The sequence below is a fragment of the Sinocyclocheilus rhinocerous genome, unplaced genomic scaffold (genome assembly GCF_001515625.1).
Source record: "Sinocyclocheilus rhinocerous isolate Xijiao unplaced genomic scaffold, SAMN03320098_v1.1 scaffold5757, whole genome shotgun sequence".
Classification (NCBI taxonomy): Eukaryota; Metazoa; Chordata; class Actinopteri; order Cypriniformes; family Cyprinidae; genus Sinocyclocheilus; species Sinocyclocheilus rhinocerous.
The window spans coordinates 95,686-113,307 of NW_015626363.1; the positions used below are offsets into that span (position 1 = coordinate 95,686).

General features: G+C 37.9%; 1 protein-coding gene and 2 long non-coding RNA genes across 3 annotated transcripts in view; 1 reads left to right on the forward strand and 2 right to left on the reverse strand.

Annotated features, from left to right (window-relative positions):
* Positions 1-2,928: 2,928 nt before the first annotated feature.
* The window catches only part of LOC107712120 (rabphilin-3A-like), a 16,150-nt gene continuing 1,456 nt past the window's right edge, over positions 2,929-17,622 (forward strand). The window contains exons 1-15 of the mRNA XM_016517265.1: positions 2,929-4,038; positions 7,098-7,227; positions 7,611-7,694; positions 10,231-10,399; positions 10,560-10,598; positions 10,693-10,905; positions 12,028-12,180; positions 12,385-12,464; positions 12,584-12,658; positions 12,770-12,879; positions 13,153-13,279; positions 14,333-14,389; positions 16,282-16,433; positions 16,608-16,674; positions 16,737-16,833. Coding sequence (XP_016372751.1) covers positions 3,914-4,038; positions 7,098-7,227; positions 7,611-7,694; positions 10,231-10,399; positions 10,560-10,598; positions 10,693-10,905; positions 12,028-12,180; positions 12,385-12,464; positions 12,584-12,658; positions 12,770-12,879; positions 13,153-13,279; positions 14,333-14,389; positions 16,282-16,433; positions 16,608-16,674; positions 16,737-16,833 — 1,678 coding nt within the window. The 5' untranslated portion in view covers positions 2,929-3,913. The remainder of the gene's footprint in view (positions 4,039-7,097; positions 7,228-7,610; positions 7,695-10,230; positions 10,400-10,559; positions 10,599-10,692; positions 10,906-12,027; positions 12,181-12,384; positions 12,465-12,583; positions 12,659-12,769; positions 12,880-13,152; positions 13,280-14,332; positions 14,390-16,281; positions 16,434-16,607; positions 16,675-16,736; positions 16,834-17,622) is intronic.
* LOC107712129 (uncharacterized) lies at positions 7,605-16,271 on the reverse strand. The gene is made up of 5 exons (XR_001636766.1): positions 16,073-16,271; positions 10,828-10,890; positions 10,655-10,745; positions 9,300-9,797; positions 7,605-7,675 (listed from the first exon to the last, which is right to left on the reverse strand). It is a non-coding gene; the product is annotated as an uncharacterized LOC107712129 (long non-coding RNA).
* The window catches only part of LOC107712135 (uncharacterized), a 9,145-nt gene continuing 7,870 nt past the window's right edge, over positions 16,348-17,622 (reverse strand). The window contains exon 3 of the long non-coding RNA XR_001636767.1: positions 16,348-16,421. This is a non-coding gene — a long non-coding RNA (uncharacterized LOC107712135). The remainder of the gene's footprint in view (positions 16,422-17,622) is intronic.

Genomic DNA, 17,622 nt, shown 5'->3' on the forward strand with positions numbered 1-17,622 from the left:
ACTTGGGGAGTGAAAAATGCAGAACAATACTCGGCGACTAGAGCAGGATCAGGGTAGGTGTTATATAGTATGTGTAATAGCATTCAGGTGAGCGTGTAATTGGTTTCAGGTGAGAGTGTAATCAGTGCAATGGAACATGGGAAATGTAGTTCAGGGTGATGTGTAACGGTCTGTGTGGTGCGAGAGTCAATATCATGGAAGGGCGACCTCTGGTGGCAAGTGGATGGAAATTCATGGATCGGTTTCGTGACAATAATTAATTATCTAATAATTTATTATTCGCTATCAAAGAAATGAACATGCAACTGTGTTGTTAAATTATTTAAATATTAACTTAAAATCTCAGTGGGCACTTCCATGTAAATATTTTACGTTTAATGGTTTTGGCTGATAAAAAAAGATTGGAAACCCTATTTTACAGGAACAATAAATTTGTTCAGGAACAACTCTGGAGCAACATGAGGGAGAGCAAATAATTTTGAACAGGATCAGGGTTGGCAAATATACACACAATGTGTCCAAATTGCAAAAAGATGCAAACAACAGCACTTTACATGATTAAGCATCTACGCAAACCATGTGTAAAACTTCTTTTGGTCCACTAATTCGTCTTTGATATGATAACACTGACATGTTTGTGTAAAGACCGTGCTTTAATGAGTTTACACCAGCACATCTCTCTGCTTACCACCCACTCAACAAATAACAGCCCCAATTAATCCTAGCATCTCGTTATCCCACTTCTCATTAACCTGCATTCTGCTTGAAGTGAGATTACCTACCTGATGTATTTAAATACTGTATTCTGGAAGGTTGTGGCCGGTTTGTGAACAAATGGAGCAGGGGTGGAGGAGAGCAGGTGTTTTTGCTAGAGGTCGGCCGGTGGTTGCGGGTCTACAAGCCCCAAGGCGTATATAAATCACAGCACAAGAGCTCACTAGAGTGTATTATAGGTAATAATGTCAGCCGTGCTGGAACAGCTGAGGTTATAGATTGTGGATGTGGGCAGGGATGTTGGCAACCTCTGAAAGGTGTGGAAAAGAAGCGGCGTTTGCCAAATCCAGGCGTACTGACATCGCTGATCAAACCGACTCGGTATCGTGTGCCAAATGCCTCATCTGGTTCCAGAGCGCAATGATGTGGCATTTAGGTTTTAATATTTGAAATCAGTTTACTAATGAAGCGCTGTTGGCTTGTAATTCTTCAGTGGTTCTTTGCAGCACCTTAGGTTCCTCAATGAACCCTCTTCTTTTGCTGCACAGGTTCTTTATTGGCATTGCTGGTTCCATGAAGAACCTTTAACATCCATGGGACCTTTTTATAAAGCGGTTCTTTAGCAGAGAAAGGCTCTTTAGGTTCCTCAATGAACCCTCTTATTATGCTACACTCCTAAAAATAAAGGTTCTTTATTGCCATTGATGGTTCCATGAAGAGCATTTAACATCTAAAACCTTTCCATTGGACAAAAGGTTCTTTAAATGATTCAAATAAAGGTTCTTTATTGGCATTGATGGTTCCATGAAGAATCTTTAACATCCATGGAAACTTTCAATTGGACAAGAGTTTATTTAGTGGAAAAATTTTCCTTAGGTTCCTCAATGAACCCTCTTCGCTCTTAAAAATAAAGGTTCTTTATTGGCATTGATAGTTCCATGAAGAACCTTCAACATCCTTTCCAATGCATAAAATGTTCTTTTATAGTAGAAAAGTTTCTTTAGATGATTCAAATGTTCTTTGCAATCTTAAAAATAAAGGTTCTTGTTCTTTATTGGCATCAATGGTTCCATGAAGATGTTTTCCTTTTTATTGGAACCTTTATTCTTAAGACTGTATATAGTTATTTGATTATTATACATGTTCATGATGTTTCACTCTTACAAATAACACTTGTAACACGGTTGTCATAGAATCATGAAGCCATAGAACAACCATTTCTGGTTCCCCAAAGAACCTTTCAGTTAAAAGAAAGAACAATTTTCTTTGTGTGAAGAACTTTAAAAGAAATGTAAACAACCATTTTCCACTATTAAGAACCTTTTGTCCAGTGGAAACATTCCATGGACGTTAATTGTTCTTTATGGAATCATCAATGGCAATAAAGAAGCTTTAACCTTTTAACAGTGTGTATATAGTTTTGAAGATTATAAATGTTCATTATACACTCTTAAAAATAAAGCTTCCAAAAGGGGGTTTCACAGTGATGCCATAGAAGAAACTTTTTTGTTCCCGAAGAACCTTTCAGTGAACAGTTCTTAAAAGAACCATTTTTTTTAGGTGTGAAGAACATTTTTGGATCTAAAGAACCTTTTTCCACTCTAAAGACAGTTTAGTTTCATGTAAGAAGATTTAGTGTATTTGTATCAAAAGATTTCCGCAGCTGTGCTTGCTTTTATGAGACTGTTTGGATTTCAGGGATCAGTGATATTGAATTTACTTTAGCCATTAATACAATAATGCAATCAATGTCCTGAATGTCCCAGGATAGAAAATGACATTTAGGACACATTGATGCACTGCCCCTGACAACTGACCCTACCAGAAAAACATGGACCAGCTCTTGATCTATTGTAGTCTCTGACAAATGGTTTGTGTGGGTCTTAATTTACGTACCCTTCCCCAAATTAGAGCCATAAAAAGGTCTTAAATCAGAGCTGAAGGTCTTAAATTCATAAAGTAATGGCCTTAAACAATGCATGCTTTGCAAAAATGAATATCTTTCTCAGTATTTTTGACTTGTTTTCCAATACAAACATCTAAACATCCTTAAATCAAGATATGTTCACTTGAGAAGGAAAGTAGTACAGACGTGAATACTGATTTCTTAGAAATGTAACAAAATTAAATGCGTTTATGCTTAAAATGAACATCTATCAGTGGGGTATGAAAACATTTGTCCCTTTTGAAAAGGTACTTTTTCTGACCCCACTGGCAGATGTTTTAATCATAATCTCATTTAATTTTGATGAATTTCTTTGTGTCCCCTTACTTTTATTCCTTAAATTGTGTTTACTTGGTCTTTAAAAGGCTTAAATTTACCTTCAAAACCTGCAGAAACCCTGTAAATACTGGTTAAGCTATAGAGCAAAATGCCTCCCTTTATCGTTCCATAAATGCGTATCTCTGTCTGCATTGGATATTATTTGTATATAGCTTAGTTTAGAGTTGCAAGCATTTACATTTAAGTGCAAGGCTGACGTTTTTGTTGGCGTCAGCATTTTCATATAAATCCAAGCCGGGTTTTCAAGCAGCTAATGCAAACATATTTGATTTTTGATGCACGTTTCAGTGGAGCCTTTGAAGATCCGGCAGGACCTTAGAGACGAGTGTTCATATGGGATAGAAGCGCTTTCTATGGAACCGGCTGATGAGATGAATAGTGACAGCGCTGGTGAGAGTGTGATGTAATTTCTGATCATCACTCTCCCTCTATTTCCCCTTTACTCGGTCTCTGTGTCCTCCTCCTCTTCTTTTCAGCCCTTCAGATGGCAATCAGTCATGTCCTCCGTCACCTCGACATTTTCAATCAGCGGTTCGAGCGTCTCTGTGGGGACGGAATAGAATTTGCCCAACACGCCGGAAAGAGCGATGCATTGACTCATTAATGATATGACATGCTGTAATGTCAAAAGGCACCGAGCAGATTTCACTTTCACTTGAGATAAAGAGCAAAACAGCTGTTGTAATTGCTCTACCTTTGAAAATGATTTCCTGACCGATGCGTGTCTGTATGCGCAGCACGGTGTTCCTCTAAAATCCCCTCTGTTGGTTGATTGTGATTGGGTAATAATATAGACAGATGGGGCCGCTGGGAATTTTTGGTGGTATATTTAAGCATTCGGCGCTGCAGATGTGTTTGGCTGTGCACTGGGCGTAATTGACTATTGTGCTTGTGAGCTTTAGGACGGGCTGCGAGATGTACGGCAGGCAGATGGAGTCCGCCGCTGGAATCGAGGAACTGACGGACGAGGAGAAGGAAATTATCAACAGTGTGCTGGCGAGAGCCAAGATGATGGAGGCCATGGAGCAAGAGAGGATTGGGTGAGACGTTGACTTGAAGTCGTGTTTTTGTTCTGCTCCCGAAGAAAATCTCTAAGTCAAGTCTCCTTTATTTCGGTTGCGCTTTATACAATACAGATTGTTTCAATGCAGATTCATAGTAATAAACAGGAAAATTAACAGAATCAATAATGCAAACTTCTTCCAATATAAGAAATTCAAATTCTGATGTAGGCTAAAGTAGCTCTAAAAAGACAAAGTGTCATTTTTTTTGTTCAAGTTAGTTGATACGGTTCAGTTCAATAACAGTGTCAATGTTGCAAAATCCATCCATTAAGAAACAAATTCAGTTCAGCTAAATAGCAGCTCTACAGAAGACAACATTGTCATTATTCAGATCAATTTACACCTAGACTCAAAGACACCAGTGAGATTAAAATAATTCTGATGTAGGCTAAAGTAGCTCTAAAAAGACAAAGTGTCATTTTTTTAGTTCAAGTTAGTTGATACAGTTCAGTTCAATAACAGTGTCAATGTTGCAAAATCCATCCATTAAGAAACAAATTCAGTTCAGCTAAATAGCAGCTCTACAGAAGACAACATTGTCATTATTCAGATCAATTTACACCTAGACTCAAAGACACCAGTGAGATTAAAAGATAAATCCACTTCCGGATTAAAAATGTCCTAATAATTTACTCACCCCCATGTCAGCCAAGATGTTCATGTCTGTCTTTCTTCAGTCGCGAAGAAATTAAGCTTGCTTTTTTTTTTTAAGGAAAACATTCCAGGATTTTTTTTCCCATGTAGTGGACTTCAATGGTGGCCAACGATTTCAAGGTCAAAAATGCAGTTTCAATGCAGCTTCAAAGGGCTCTAAACAATCCCAGCCAAGGAATAAGGGTCTTATCTAGCGAAATGATCAGTCATTTTCTTACAAAAAATTATATTTATACACTTTTTAACCACAAATGCTCGGCTAGCATTAGCTCTGTGATGTCGAGTTGTTTTTAAACATCGGTCGGCTTTAGTTTTTTGGCTCTAGTCGGATGAATCTGCGCAAAGGATCATGGGAGACCGAAGTGTCCATCATTTGTACCCTTCGAAATCCTTCTTTCCGAAGGGCCCTTTGAAGTGGCCAGTTTTGAGCACTTCGGTTTGGAACGACCCTTCAATATGGCGGCCATGATTGTTTTCACTCCGAAGTGCCCTTCGGAGGGCGATATATCCCGTTTGGAACGCACCGATTGTTGTCATTCTATCCGTTTGTTTCTTTCTTTATCCACAAGATGACGACCAATGCCAATGACTATTGCCACCTGCTGGAATGGAGAGTTATGCTCTCTCACGTAAGCGCACAGCACACACGCTAGTTGGCCGTCAGGTGTAGTCTGTCTGATGTGTTCTAGTGCAACTTTTTTTTTTTTGCCCCGACGCGGGTGATGTGAAGCATTGCGAGGTGACGCCACAATCGGCTTTCCTCAGCGCTAGTTCCTTGGCGTCAGTTTGGTGTGTCCCTACCCTAATGTCTCAAACTGTGCTCAGATTTCCCAAGATTTCGAAAGTCTGAGATCTCAGTGTGAACATTTCTCATCAGATTCTTCTCAGATCGAAATATCTATCCTCATATTTATTTTGTAGCTTTATACTCCTACTGTGTTAATTATTGTCTCATTTGTGTCTATTTTTATTTCTCCCAATAAATATTAGGAATACAGAGACAACTTAGATTTTTGTTAGGTAAAGTAAATCATAATGGAAAACTCCATTAGGTCTCTTTAGATAGAAAAAGAGCCATGTTTATGCAATGAAATTTTCCTCTGCCAGTAGGAAAGAAAATTAAGCACAAATTAGATGTCTTTATTGTCTCAGTTGTCTGTTGTAGATAGCAGTAAAATTAAATGGAGACTTTGCTGACTTTCCTCTTTCTTAGCATTTGTTTTACGCTATCCATGATTTTTTTTATCCTTAATTATTGTCTCATTTGTGTCCATTTTTATTCCTTATAAGGCGATTTAAGGGAAACATCTGAGATGAAGTTGATACCTTTGGTAAAGGAAATCATAATAGAGAACTCCACTGAGTCGGTTAATGTCTGTGCAATTAAATATTCCTTAGTCTCCAAGATAAATTGTCCCAAATATCTGTTTTAAAGAGTAATACGATCAAACAGAGACCGAATGTCTGAAGCCTGAAGCTTCTTGCTTGTTTGGTTTTGTTGTCCACATGATTGATTTTTCCCTCCGTAATCCTATTGTATGTCAACAATTGTATCATTTTTGTTCCTCATATGGAATTTTAGAAGAAACACCTGGAAAGTTGATATCATAAGATGGGGTTTGAAAAACAATTCATATTCAGAAATAATACACTGACGCAATCAGATGAGAACAAAAGTTTAACTGAATTGAGCTGAATAATGACACTAACTTTGCAACGTCTGCAGTTATTGAACTGAATTGATTAAACATTGAACTAAATGGAGTTGAATAATGACCTCTGCAGAGCTGCTTTACAGCTAAAATTGACTTCATTTCATCATTACTGAATTTGATAACATTAATACCGTTAGTTCCCTGTTTATTAATGCAAACTCTGCTTTTGAAAATCTGTATTATATAAATAAATGTGACTTGAAACTTGAAGCAAAAATGACTTTTCCCGAACACTGTCTTCCACTGGGTGACCAAACAGGTTTTTATACAAATTATCCGCAGGGTCACAAGCTGTCACATTATCGCACACAGGACTGGACTCAGTAGCTTTTGTAGCAAAGGCAATATTGACCAACACCTGAGACCCCAAAAGCATCGGTTCACAGTTTCCTCTCATTCCGCAGAGCAATTCGGCCCAAGCACATCTGTCCAAGTGATTGAGAAGACGGGTGTGCTTAAGCTTTATTACAAGCCAAGAGTCAGCCGAGGAATGTACTGCAAGAAATTAATAGTGCTAACTAGACAAGAACTGCCTTCCTTCTCATTCTCTTTCTCAGCACTTTGCTTGCAAAACGTCTTAACTCACAGTTCTTTACATCAATACATTACTTGGAGGAGGGGCGGAAGTGTGCTGACGTTATACATTGTGTTTTTTTTGTCCCGCAGGCGTCTGGTAAATCGCCTGGACAGCATGAAGCGGACGGCCTGCGGTGACGGCGACTTGCGTTGTTTACTCTGCGGCCAGCAGTTCGGCCTGGCGGGCGTCAGCGCGGTCGTGTGCGCGGAGTGCAAAAAGGTGGACGTGCATTCGCCAAGCCTTTGACCTCATGCAATTATCTAATGCACGCCGAGCACGTCTTCCAATAACGATTGTCCAAAAATAAGCAAGGAGAAATGAATGAGCGATATGCACTTATCTTTATTATGCCCTGCCCATTACTGAGCCACGTGTGCATTTAAGAGGGATGCCAATCAGTCTGCACAATCAAAAATAATGTCACGGAATGCATATGCTTGTCTTTTGTGACGCCTGACACAAATATCAATATATTGTTTATTGATCCCGGAGGGGATGTTTAGTCTGTGGGCTGTTTTTCAGCAGTGATGGAACTTAATACCATCTGAGTGCGTTTACACCTGCGCAGCCTCCTGAGGCCTGTTTGTGTTTCACCCCCACAGAACATGTGCACTAAGTGTGGCGTTCAAAGCGTCAGTCATTCCAGTCCAATATGGCTGTGCAAAATCTGCAGTGAGCACAAAGAGGTGAGATGCATTGAGGCATTGAATGTTATTTTAGAGCAATGGTAATTCAGCCAAAACCTAAAATTGTCATAATTTTGCTGTTCTTTCCACACAAAGGGAGGATTTTTGAGCTCCTCTGTGAGGTCAGTGTGACCATTAATTTCAAGCTCCAAAAAAAACATAAAAGCATCCTTAAAGTAGTCTATTCGACCTGTGTGCTAAAGTCCAAGTCTTCTGAAGTCAAATGACAGCTTTGTAACAAATCCAAGTCATTTATTTATTTCTGCAACTCTGCAGCTTAAATCTCAAATTGCCTTTAGACATGTTGTGTCAAACTTGATGATGTCAATGCGGTATTTTAGATCATTTTGAATTACTATATTATAGTTTTTGTAAATTTTTTAAAATAGATTTTATTTTTATATTTTGTTTCCACTTTTAAAGTTAAAGTTTCAGTAATTTTGTTGCGTTTTGTCATTTTTATTAGATTTAATATGTCTGTAGTATTTCTGAAATTTTTATTATTTGTTTATTATTTTGGCGTTGTTTGCCATTTTCTTTCTTTTTTAAATAACATTTTATTTATTAGTTTAAATTTCTTTAGCTATTTTAGAACTTCAACTTAAGGAAAATGAGAAATATTTCCTTGGCAATTTGCTGAAATAAAATGAGATTAATTTATTATTATTGTGTATATATATATATATATATACAGTGGGTACGGAAAGTATTCAGACCCCCTTAAATTTTTCACTCTTTGTTATATTGCAGCCATTTGCTAAAATCATTTAAGTAAATTTTTTTTCCTCATTAATGTACACACAGCACCCCATATTGACAGAAAAACACAGAATTGTTGACATTTTAATACTTTCCGTACCCACTGTATATATGTATACATTTTGCCCTCATTTACTTACCCTTCACTTGTCCCAAACCTATATTAGTTTTTCTGAACACAAAATAATATTTATAATATATTAAGATATTTTGATGAATGTGGGTAACCAAACAGTTGACGGTAGCCATTGACATCCATAGTGTTTTTTTTTTCATAATATGGAAGTCAATGGCTACCGTCAAATGTTTGTTAACCAACGTTCTTCTAAATATCTTCTTTTGTGTTCAACACCTGAAAGAAAATCATACAGGTTTGGAACAACTTGAGGGTGAGTAAATGATGACAAAATTTTAATTTTGGGGTGAACTATCTCGTTAACGTTTAATTTAAATAAAAAAAATAAAAAAAAAATTTTAGTTTTTGTTTTATTTAATGATAACAACGCTGGTGTGTCGTACCCAAAAGTGGTGCACTGATTTGAATATACAAAATCAGAAGACTTGGAATATGGCTCAAGTCATATGGACTACTACTTTTTATCACTAGGAATTGTAATTTCATAGAAATAAGTTGCATAAATTAAAAAAATGACAGCATGTTGATTTGGAACAACATGAGAATGAGTAAATAAAGACAGAATATTCCTGTTTAGGTGAATTATTCCTTAAATGTGATAATGAGGTAACTAACTGTATTGTGAATCCCTCATGTTAAAACATTTCAGGTTTATATTCAGTAAATGGTGTGCTTTCAAAAAGTGCTTGTTAATGTAAGTCTGCACTTACCTGGCATTGATGATGAGATCATTTGTTTTGATGGCTGAGCAGTCAATGCTTATGCAGTGATGTGCATGTTTGATTAAAGAAATCCATTTCTACAACATTTTTTAAATCAACTCCTAAAAAATGCTCTACGTATAAATAATATTTAACTGGCTGCACAGAATAATTATTCTGCGTGTAGCTCAGAGATATAAATAGACAGGATAGTTCAGCACCTCTAACTTTCAAAGACACTTTGACTGTGATAAGATGATTCATCCTTTTGACGATGTAAGTCACGGTTAGTTTCCTTGTCAGACGGGGTCAGTAGCAGCAGGAGATGTGACTCTCTTTAATGCAACAAGATCATGAAGCCCGAATCCCATTTGAGTCGCTGACATTTTACTTCATAACACCAGGGCAGAACTGAGTTCCTGCATTTTCATATTCCAGCCATTCCAGCTCCCAGCTGATGAATATGTGGATGGTAATTGGCTGAGATGAGATGGTACATCACAGGTGCTGTAAAAGAAAATGTAGAAACTTCGGTAATGCAGCATTGTTTTATCAATTACGTGGGTAGCATAAACAGTCCATCCTATTTTTCATAGTCTATGAATTCTAACTTATGTTGTTACATATATTTGATCTCCTAAGGTTCAATTGGGTTAGAAAATTGCTTAGTTTTTTTTTTGTAACTTTAAAGTGTATCAAATTACTTGGAGCTTGGAAAGTGGAACAGCAAAAAGGCTGATTCTTAAATGAAATTTACATTTCCGCCTTTGGCTGTAGTTTGTTTTAGGCCAAAATTATTTTAGCAGACTCTTACAATTCACTCACACAAGCAAGAGTTTGCTAAACTGAGCACAGATGTGTTATTAGTGGCGAATTAGAGTAAATCAGTGCGCTAAAACTACATCGAAGTTGCCAAATGATCATTTATTCTTTCCCAAAGATGCTGAAGCGGTCTGGTGCCTGGTTTTTCAAAGGTTTACCACAACAAATTTTACCCGCTCCTTTACCGATCTCTAATAATAGAGAGCTCAGAACCACCAGCGCGCCAACTTCAACCAATCCACCAACCAATCAAGAGTCTTCAGTATCTTCACGGTCAAAAAATGGAGGTAAACTCTACAGTTTCAGTATTGCTTTGCATTGGAAAAATTCCTAATTACAAATTCTCAGTACCATGCAGTTTTTTAATATATTCGCACTAGGCATGGATAATTTATTGTAAGGTTTTCATAATTCATGGGTCAAAGAAACTGCTATATTTCCATGCAGAGAGCATGCAGGTCACCGGCAGAGAGCAGCAGATATCTGGTAAGTGTCCTGCATCTCAATAACACTTAATATCGCTAGGAGGAAATGAGGCTTACGATTGCAGTATCATTTTCCCGTTTTCTCCCGTGCTCAGCAGAAACGATGCCCCCTAAACGGGACGAGCATTCGGTCATATCCCAAAGAGCCCTAGAAGCAGACAGAGGTAGACAGTCTATGAGCAGGAGCACGATTCAGTCCAACGCCGTTGTGGAAGGACAAACGTACTCACCTGTGGTGAAGAGAGAAGTACCGGTGATGAGCTCCAAACCTCCAGCGCCGACCTTTTCCACGACTCCCATACAAAAAGGTGAGAGAACTCATGTAATATTCACATAGCATAAGCAGTAATGATTCGGGAATGGGAATATTATAAAAGTGTATGTGTCCTTCAATTGCACCGTGGTTCAGGGGCCTTGTTAATAAAATGCACATATGATCGGATTTGATCCTGAATTCCATGGATTTCATTCTATGTCAGAACTGAGGAGCAAATCGGTATTTATAAAGGCAATAACTAAAACCACTTTGGTTACAAGTTACAACACATCCGGGGTATTATTGTTAAAAATTAAAAAAAAATAAAAATAAATTGTTACTTGAAATAAATGGAATAGTTCATGCAAAATGAAATGAAAATTCTGTCATTATATTATGAAAAAAAAACATGGAAATCAATGGCTGTTGGTTACCAACATTCTTCAAAATATATATTAAATAATATATATTGTGTTCAGCAGAAGATATAAGTTCAGAATAAGTGGAGGGTGAGAAAATGATGACAGCATTGAATCACTAAAATTAATGCAGTATTTATAAAATATGAGTTTCTTGGAAAAACAAGATAAAAAGGCAAAATTATACCAAATCAAATATATAGGCCTACATATAAAACACACACACACAGCTTTGTCCCTTAAAATGTCAAGATAAATGGACAATCACAATATGCAAATGAGCAACTGCTTTCCAATGTGAAATTAATTCATTAGGTGGAGTTGATGTGCTTGTTCACTTTGCGTTTACATTTAAGATGGACAGCGATTTATAAAGGAACTTTTTTTTGTGCACATTTCAGAAAGTGACTTACATTCACATGTAGGATCATTCTGTGGACATCTTTATAATTGGGGCCCCTGGGCTGGTAAACAAAATGTTATAGGTTAGTACCCACAAGCTTTTGATTCGTCACCATTGTGCCCTTGATCAAGATGCTTAACCTCAGATTGCTCCAGTGGGACTGAACCTATAATAAGCACACTGCAGATTGCTTCGGTTAAAAGCATCAGCTAAATGACTTACAGTTGGTTGATGCATCTGGAGTTATCGATCTGGATGCTTAACCCAGTGATTACTGTGTTTCCTTTCTTAATTGTTTTGACTATAACAATGTAGCAACTGCACAGATTTTGTCTCTTGGTACGAATTCCAGATCCTATGAGTCGACCGGAGGCCAGGGCACCACCTGCTATGCAGACCGACGCACGTTTGCCAGCTGCCAACAGCGTTCCCGCTTCACGCCAGCCACCACCCCCCACCGCAGAGGATGAAGAGGACGCCAACAGCTATGACTCTGACGATGCCAGTAAGATGCTAATTTGCACTGACATATGGACATGTTTATACCCCATGGGAACCACACAGAACAAAATGGTTTACCGTGCAAGTCTTGCATCACAGATTGCGTAAAATCAGCAGACGTGCGCTTGAGACGGCATTGAAGTGAGGCTGTTATTCTTCGGTGTCAGCTTTTTTTCATGCTTTTCACACGATGTTGTCCACTTTCCAGCCACTCTGGGCATGTTGGAGTTCAGTCTGCTCTACGAGGAGGAGAAAAACGAACTGCACTGCAATATAATCAAAGCAAAGGTATTGTCTTTCTTCCCTAGAACAGGCAGTTTCCATGCAATCTATTTCTGCACTGGAAAAACGTTTCTGAAGGATCATGTAGAACTGCTAACCATGCAATTATTTCATCTTTGGTGAAGGGTCTCAAGCCCATGGACTCCAATGGCTTGGCTGATCCTTATGTGAAACTGCACTTGCTTCCAGGAGCCAGTAAGGTACCAGTGATCTATAAAAGAAATCCTGCTAATGGTAACAACAGCTGTGCAAGTTGTTGTAGAAATTGTCACAGAACGTAATGAATGCATGATATTTTGTCGATTTCTCAGTCTAACAAGCTAAGAACAAAGACGATTCGTACCACCTTGAACCCCATGTGGAACGAGACCCTTGTTTATCATGGCATCACTAATGAAGACATGCAGAAAAAGACTCTCAGGTAAAACGAGCTTTACTTTATTTAATGCACTGAAGCTTTCAGAGGTAAATGTGAATGGGCAACATAACGCTAATTGTTTACAATTCTCCTTCCTCAGTCATTTGCATGATGGAATGAGCTGACTGTTGCGTTTTCTTCCATTGCATTTGCAACTTAAAGATTCTTGGAAAGCCTCACTGATGTGTTCGGTTAGAATAGTTTGCAGTGGACTTAATTAAAGCCGTGACATTTCCCAGAGTGGAAAGGGTCAGCATCCGCATTGTTCCCTGGCAGGCTTTCAGTCAGTGATGAGGACAAGTTCGGCCATAATGAGTTTATCGGCGAGACGCGGGTGGTCTTGAAAAAACTGAAGCTGAACCAGAAGAAGACCTTCAATGTGTGTCTTGAGAGAGCGATTCCGGTAAGCTGAAGGGGACAGTAAACCGTTTTGTAGAAAGTTTACTGTAATGGGGTCATTCCTACAGTTTAGGGTAAATTCTGGACTGAGCAGGTTTGTTGAAAAAATGCTTAAAATTTAATTTATCTTTTAGTCTTATATTGAGAAAATGTAGTTTAACCTAATAATCCTAACCAAAAATTTTCAATTTTTGCATAGGAAATTTGTCCTATTGACAATTTATCAATGCAATGTGCATTTTAATGTTTCAATGCTTTAAGCTCAAGAAGCTCATGAGTCTGTTTCTTCACCAATGGATGCTCTGCAGTGAATGGGTGCCGTCAGAATGAGAGTCTAAACAGCTGATAAAAACATCACAATAATCCACACCACTCCAGTCTTCAAAACGTTGCTTCTGGCTAAACTGAGTCCTCTATCCATAATATCGCTTTCTTAAGAGAAAAAGTTGTCTCGTCTTAATCAGGAGAGAAATATGCCACAGATCAAGCACCATTTACAAGTCTAAAACAGTTCTAAAACAAATATGTTGGTGGATTTTAATGTGAGAGGACAACGGGGGATGGACTTTTTCACTGGAGGAAGCATTATTATGGATTATGGACTCATATTTTGGCAAGAAGCGACGATTTGAAGTTAAAACGTCGTAATGATGGATTTGATTCATACAAACATGACATTAATTGATAGACTGGAGTGGTGTGGATTATTGTGATGTTTTTATCAGCTGTTTGGATTCTCATTCAGACGGCACCCATTCACTGCAGAGGATCCATTGGTGAGTTATGTCAAAGAGAATAATAATGTATATACTGTATATACTAATAACTAATTTACAAATATATGTTACCTTTATTTCAATATGAAGTTGAGAAAACATGGGAAACATGGGAATACATGTATGCATGGAAAACCATGTGGCATAAAAGATGATTACCATTTCATGTAAAATATGCAGTGTTGTTTCATGGGGACATAAAATTCACCAAACTGTAGGAATGACCCAATTTGACTTTGCAGTGTAGTAAACTGACTGTATGTTTAACACCTGGTACGCAGGTGAGACGTACTGCTGGCGCAGGTGCATCTCGTGGCATGGCGCTCTATGAGGAGGAGGTAACTGCGTCATACATTTTGAGAATTAAATATGAAATTAAATACTTACAACACTGAAGTATTCCCAAGAAAGCATAGAAAGCATAGTCTGTCGAGTCAGGCATTTAACCTCCGTGTCTCCTTGTTGAACTGCATCTGTACACCTGTGACACCTGTGTGCTTTCAGAGGTAAATGTGAATGGGCAACATAACGCTAATTGTTTACAATTCTCCTTCCTCAGTCATTTGCATGATGGAATGAGCTGACTGTTGCGTTTTCTTCCATTGCATTTGCAACTTAAAGATTCTTGGAAAGCCTCACTGATGTGTTCGGTTAGAATAGTTTGCAGTGGACTTAATTAAAGCCGTGACATTTCCCAGAGTGGAAAGGGTCAGCATCCGCATTGTTCCCTGGCAGGCTTTCAGTCAGTGATGAGGACAAGTTCGGCCATAATGAGTTTATCGGCGAGACGCGGGTGGTCTTGAAAAAACTGAAGCTGAACCAGAAGAAGACCTTCAATGTGTGTCTTGAGAGAGCGATTCCGGTAAGCTGAAGGGGACAGTAAACCGTTTTGTAGAAAGTTTACTGTAATGGGGTCATTCCTACAGTTTAGGGTAAATTCTGGACTGAGCAGGTTTGTTGAAAAAATGCTTAAAATTTAATTTATCTTTTAGTCTTATATTGAGAAAATGTAGTTTAACCTAATAATCCTAACCAAAAATTTTCAATTTTTGCATAGGAAATTTGTCCTATTGACAATTTATCAATGCAATGTGCATTTTAATGTTTCAATGCTTTAAGCTCAAGAAGCTCATGAGTCTGTTTCTTCACCAATGGATGCTCTGCAGTGAATGGGTGCCGTCAGAATGAGAGTCTAAACAGCTGATAAAAACATCACAATAATCCACACCACTCCAGTCTTCAAAACGTTGCTTCTGGCTAAACTGAGTCCTCTATCCATAATATCGCTTTCTTAAGAGAAAAAGTTGTCTCGTCTTAATCAGGAGAGAAATATGCCACAGATCAAGCACCATTTACAAGTCTAAAACAGTTCTAAAACAAATATGTTGGTGGATTTTAATGTGAGAGGACAACGGGGGATGGACTTTTTCACTGGAGGAAGCATTATTATGGATTATGGACTCATATTTTGGCAAGAAGCGACGATTTGAAGTTAAAACGTCGTAATGATGGATTTGATTCATACAAACATGACATTAATTGATAGACTGGAGTGGTGTGGATTATTGTGATGTTTTTATCAGCTGTTTGGATTCTCATTCAGACGGCACCCATTCACTGCAGAGGATCCATTGGTGAGTTATGTCAAAGAGAATAATAATGTATATACTAATATTTAAAATAACTAATTTACAAATATATGTTACCTTTATTTCAATATGAAGTTGAGAAAACATGGGAATTTTTGGGGTACATGTATGCATGGAAAACCATGTGGCATAAAAGATGATTACCATTTCATGTAAAATATGCAGTGTTGTTTCATGGGGACATAAAATTCACCAAACTGTAGGAATGACCCAATTTGACTTTGCAGTGTAGTAAACTGACTGTATGTTTAACACCTGGTACGCAGGTGAGACGTACTGCTGGCGCAGGTGCATCTCGTGGCATGGCGCTCTATGAGGAGGAGGTAACTGCGTCATACATTTTGAGAATTAAATATGAAATTAAATACTTACAACACTGAAGTATTCCCAAGAAAGCATAGTAGCTGGTAGCTGTCGAGTCAGGCATTTAACCTCCGTGTCTCCTTGTTGAACTGCATCTGTACACCTGTGTGCATTACAAGTCACTTTGGTTAAATGGTTCAGCTAATGATTGATCTGTTAATTAGTGTCCACAGGAAGATATATGGGTTTACTCATCTTTTGTGTGGCTTTTTTTCCAGTTGAAGGACGATGAAGAGGCAGAGGAGAGGGGACGTATCCTGATTTCTCTCACCTACAACAGCCAGCAGAGTCGTCTGATTGTGGGTGTAGTTCGATGTGTTCATCTGGCAGCAATGGACTCGAATGGCTATTCTGACCCCTTTGTAAAGATGCAAGTATACAACAGTTTAATAAAACGCAGCACCAAAAGCACTTCTCAAAGTGTAATTAAAATGTTCTCTGGAAGAAGAAGAATTCGCTTGGTGAAATTGCTTTGTGACAGTCATTAGGCTTATTTAACATGCTGTGTGCTTTTGTGTCTCTGAATTGCCATGCTGTTTTGCAGTTACTTGAAGCCCGACATGGGAAAGAAAGCAAAGTATAAAACTCAGATCAAGATTAATTTCCTCACCGTCACAACCCTAATATCTTATGAAATAAACCTGTCATGTTTTTTGTGTGTGTGTGATTTCAGGAGTTCAGCTATGAAATCAAGCATGCTGAACTGGCAAAGAAGACTTTGGATGTCTCTGTCTGGGATTATGACATGGGAAAATCTAATGATTTCATAGGTGAGAAATATATACAGGTGCATCTCAATAAATTAGAATGTCGTGGAAAAGTTCATTTATTTCAGTAATTCAACTCTAATTGTGAAACTCGTGTATTAAATAAATTCAATGCACACAGACTGAAGTAGTTTAAGTCTTTGATTCTTCTTTCATCACCATAATTGATGGATGTTTAAAATATAACAATAAGGAAAAGCCTAAAACAGGCCTTTTGCATTTTATTTTATAATTCCGTATAAAAATTCCGTACAATTAAAAAATAAAACACAAATTATAATGGCATATATGTAAAACTTTGTCCTATAACTGTAGCCTAGCTGCTTATATTTTCTGATTTTTATGTTGCTCTGTTCTAAATACCTTAAAATTGGGCCCTTGGCTTTTGGGGGCCCAAGGCGGTCGCCTACCTTTGCCTAATTGGTAAGTCCGCCCCTGACTTCAGTCTGTGTGCATTGAATTTATTTAATACACGAGTTTCACAATTTGAGTTGAATTACTGAAATAAATGAACTTTTCCACGACATTCTAATTTATTGAGCTGCACCTGTATACATGACAAAAAAGTGTTAATTTAAATGGATAGTTCACCCAAAAATGTTAATTTGCTAGAATTTACTCACCCATTCAAAATTTAGAAAAGACATCAGAACAGATTTGGAGAAATGTAGCATTCCATCACTTGCTCACTAATGGATCCTCTGCAGTGAATGGGTGCCGTCAGAATAAAAGTGTCCAAATAGCTGATAAAAACATCACAATAATCCACAAGTAATCCACACGACTCCAGTC